General features: G+C 40.7%; 1 protein-coding gene across 1 annotated transcript in view; it reads left to right on the forward strand.

Moving 5' to 3' along the window:
• The window catches only part of ncor1 (nuclear receptor corepressor 1), a 413,945-nt gene extending 411,665 nt beyond the window's left edge, over nucleotides 1-2,280 (forward strand). Inside the window, exon 49 of the mRNA XM_043713232.1 lies at nucleotides 602-2,280. Coding sequence (XP_043569167.1) covers nucleotides 602-786 — 185 coding nt within the window. The 3' untranslated portion in view covers nucleotides 787-2,280. The remainder of the gene's footprint in view (nucleotides 1-601) is intronic.
• The last annotated feature ends 646 nt before the right edge of the window (nucleotides 2,281-2,926 follow it).

A 2,926-nucleotide genomic window follows, 5' to 3' on the forward strand; every position in this document is an offset into this window, starting at 1 on the left:
GGGGGGGTAGGTATAGGAGAGATGTTAGGGGTAGGTTCTTTACTCAGCGTGTCGTGAGTTCATGGAATGCCCTGCAGTAGCAGTGGTGGACTCTCCCTCATTATGGGCATTTAAGCGGGCATTGGATAGGCATATGGAGGATAGTGGGCTAGTGTAGGTTAGGTGGGCTTGGATCGGCGCAACATCGAGGGCCGAAGGGCCTGTACTGCGCTGTATTCTTCTATGTTCTATTTCCTTCCCTAAAAGACATTAGTGAACCAGGTGGGTTTTCCAACAATCGACAATGGTTTCATGGTTATCATTAGAATCTTAATTCCAGATTATTATATTAATTCAAATTCCACCATCTGCCGCAGTTGGATTTGAAACTAGGTCCTCAGAAAATTACCTGGATTTACAGTCTAGTGTAATACCACTAGGCCATTGCCTTCCCAATTAATTAAAATACTAATGCATGGATATGTTATGACATATTGTAAAACAAAAGTAGAAATTCTTGTGTGGCGTCATTGCGTTCTGTTTTCAGTTTTGTCAACAGTATAACCTAAAAATTTCACAAAGCAAAGAATGTGGATTAACTGCTTTATGTTTTGTTGCACAGGCTCAACTGCGTTCCCTTATAACCCACTGACAATGCGTATGATGAGTGTAGCACCAACATCGATTGCTTGTGCACCACCAGCCATGGGTCAAGCCAGCTCACATCCTCCAGCCAGGACGTGGGAGCGCGAGCCAGCTCCCTTACTCTCCTCCCAATATGAGACACTATCAGATAGTGATGACTGAATACAGTGCCCTGGCTACGGTTTTAGTAGTTTTTTCAGGCCTGCAGACCACAGACAAGAGACTCTCCTCGAGCCCAGCTCACCAAGTGATGAAGTAAAGGAGGGTTTGCTCACATAGGCAAATGCAAAGCAGTGTTAAGTCCTCAGATGAGCAGATGCTGGGTGGAGAAGAAATTGTGATCACAGATGCTCATGTAGAATTCACAATGAAAGACACTTTCTGCTCTCATTTGTTTGTTTAAAAACTGTCTTTAAATCATTCTTGTGTAATATAGAGTACTGTACCATTGTATCATGCTACCAATCTTACATTTTAAAAGATCCTGAAACAGTGAATTGACTGTTGTAAACACAGGAATTTCCCACCATAAGGTGAGCCCGAGTGACTGGTATTCCATATTCGTTGTAAATTAAGTTCCATTTTGTCTTTAATTATTTAGCAGCAGTGCTAAGATATTAATGCATGGATGTATTATGATTCATTGTAAAACAAAAGAATTGAAGGGAGTATATAACCTGGTTTTGGGCTCAGGAAGGGGCCTAAACCCAGTTACTGTGCACAATAATCACCCAAAGGGAATATCTTTTGCCTCCACCTCATGCTTCTCCCTTAATTATTTCAGTCATCTCTCCAACAAAATGAAATACTGTTTTAAAATCTGGGAAACGTAAGCAGGTCTTAATGTTGCTTCCACAAGTTAATTTGTTTTTCTTGTGAGTGTGGAGTGAAGGAATTTCTAATTTCTGAGAATGTTTAGTAGTTGGAATGAAAGTAGATATTCAGCATAAATGAAGAGTGACAAAGTTCTCAGTCACAGGTTCTCTTGTGCCATGCAGTTTTGACACTAGTGGCCTGACATTAGTTTCTGAGCTTCTGCTGTATTCACAGAACATTGTGAGGTTTCAGTGTCAGATTCCTGCACTTTGGGAATATGTCCCACAACTGCAGAACTGCATGTGAACATCAAAATGAATAAACAGTAAAAGTCTGAATGGAGGAATTGCTAAGAATCAACTAATTTCAAACATTACTGAAGTTGCTGTCCTGGCTGGGTACAGATTATTGGTCCCAGTGGAGTAAATGCACTAATTTCAGCTTTAAATCCTTTGACTGTCAGGTGTGCAGATTTTGAAATGCATGTTTATTTTCTTTTCTGATTCCTCAAAAAAAAGTGTAAATTCTTTAGATGCTGAATGTTACACAGTAGAAATTGAGGCAGCTCCACAAATGATTCTTTGGAATGGAATAATGTTATCACATTATTTTCCTATGTTCAGGCCTGCGGACAGCCCTTGAAGCATGACATTTGCCTCCGATAGAAGTTGTATTTCATTGTTGCACTGTCTCTTGTAACTGCAGTCTCCCTTCCTGCCAAGTAGCCACTCCAGGCTAACGTCTACCTTTTAAATAGTTCGCCATTCCAGAACCACAACACATTCATGTAAATGTTTATCGAACTAAAATAAAGATGGCATCTGATTTCAGTCTTTTAAATGGGTTCCTTTTACTTTGATCATTTCCCAAACTATGTGATTTTACATAGGTATCGTATTTACAAACAACATATAGAGCAGTACAGGCCCTTCAGTCCTCGATGTTGTGCGGACCTTCTAAATGCTCAGATCTAACTAACCTAAATACCCTACATTTTACTGTCATCCATGTGCCTATCCAAGTATCACTTAAATGTCCGTAATGTATCTAATTCTACTACCACTGCTAGCAGTGTATTCCACACCCACCACTCTCTATGTAAAGAACCTACCTCTGTCATCTCTCCTAAAACTTCCTCCACTCACCTTAAAATTATGCCACCTTGTGATTGCCATTTCCGCCCTGGGAAAAAGTCTCTGGCAATCCACTCTATTTCTTTCTCTGATCATCTTGTACATCTCTATCAAGTCACCTCTCAACCTTCTTCACTCCAATGAGAAAAGACCTAGCAACCTCAACCTTCCTTCATAAGACATGCCCTCCAGTCCAGGCAGCATCCTGGTAAATCTCCTATGCACCCTCTCTGAAGCTTCCACATCCTTCCTATAATGATGCAACCAGAACTGAACACAGTATTCCAAGTGTAGTCTAACCAAGGCTTTATAGAGCTGCAGCATAACCTTGCCACTTTTAAACTCAATACCCC

This window comes from Chiloscyllium plagiosum, chromosome 23 (assembly GCF_004010195.1).
Source record: "Chiloscyllium plagiosum isolate BGI_BamShark_2017 chromosome 23, ASM401019v2, whole genome shotgun sequence".
Taxonomy (NCBI): Eukaryota; Metazoa; Chordata; class Chondrichthyes; order Orectolobiformes; family Hemiscylliidae; genus Chiloscyllium; species Chiloscyllium plagiosum.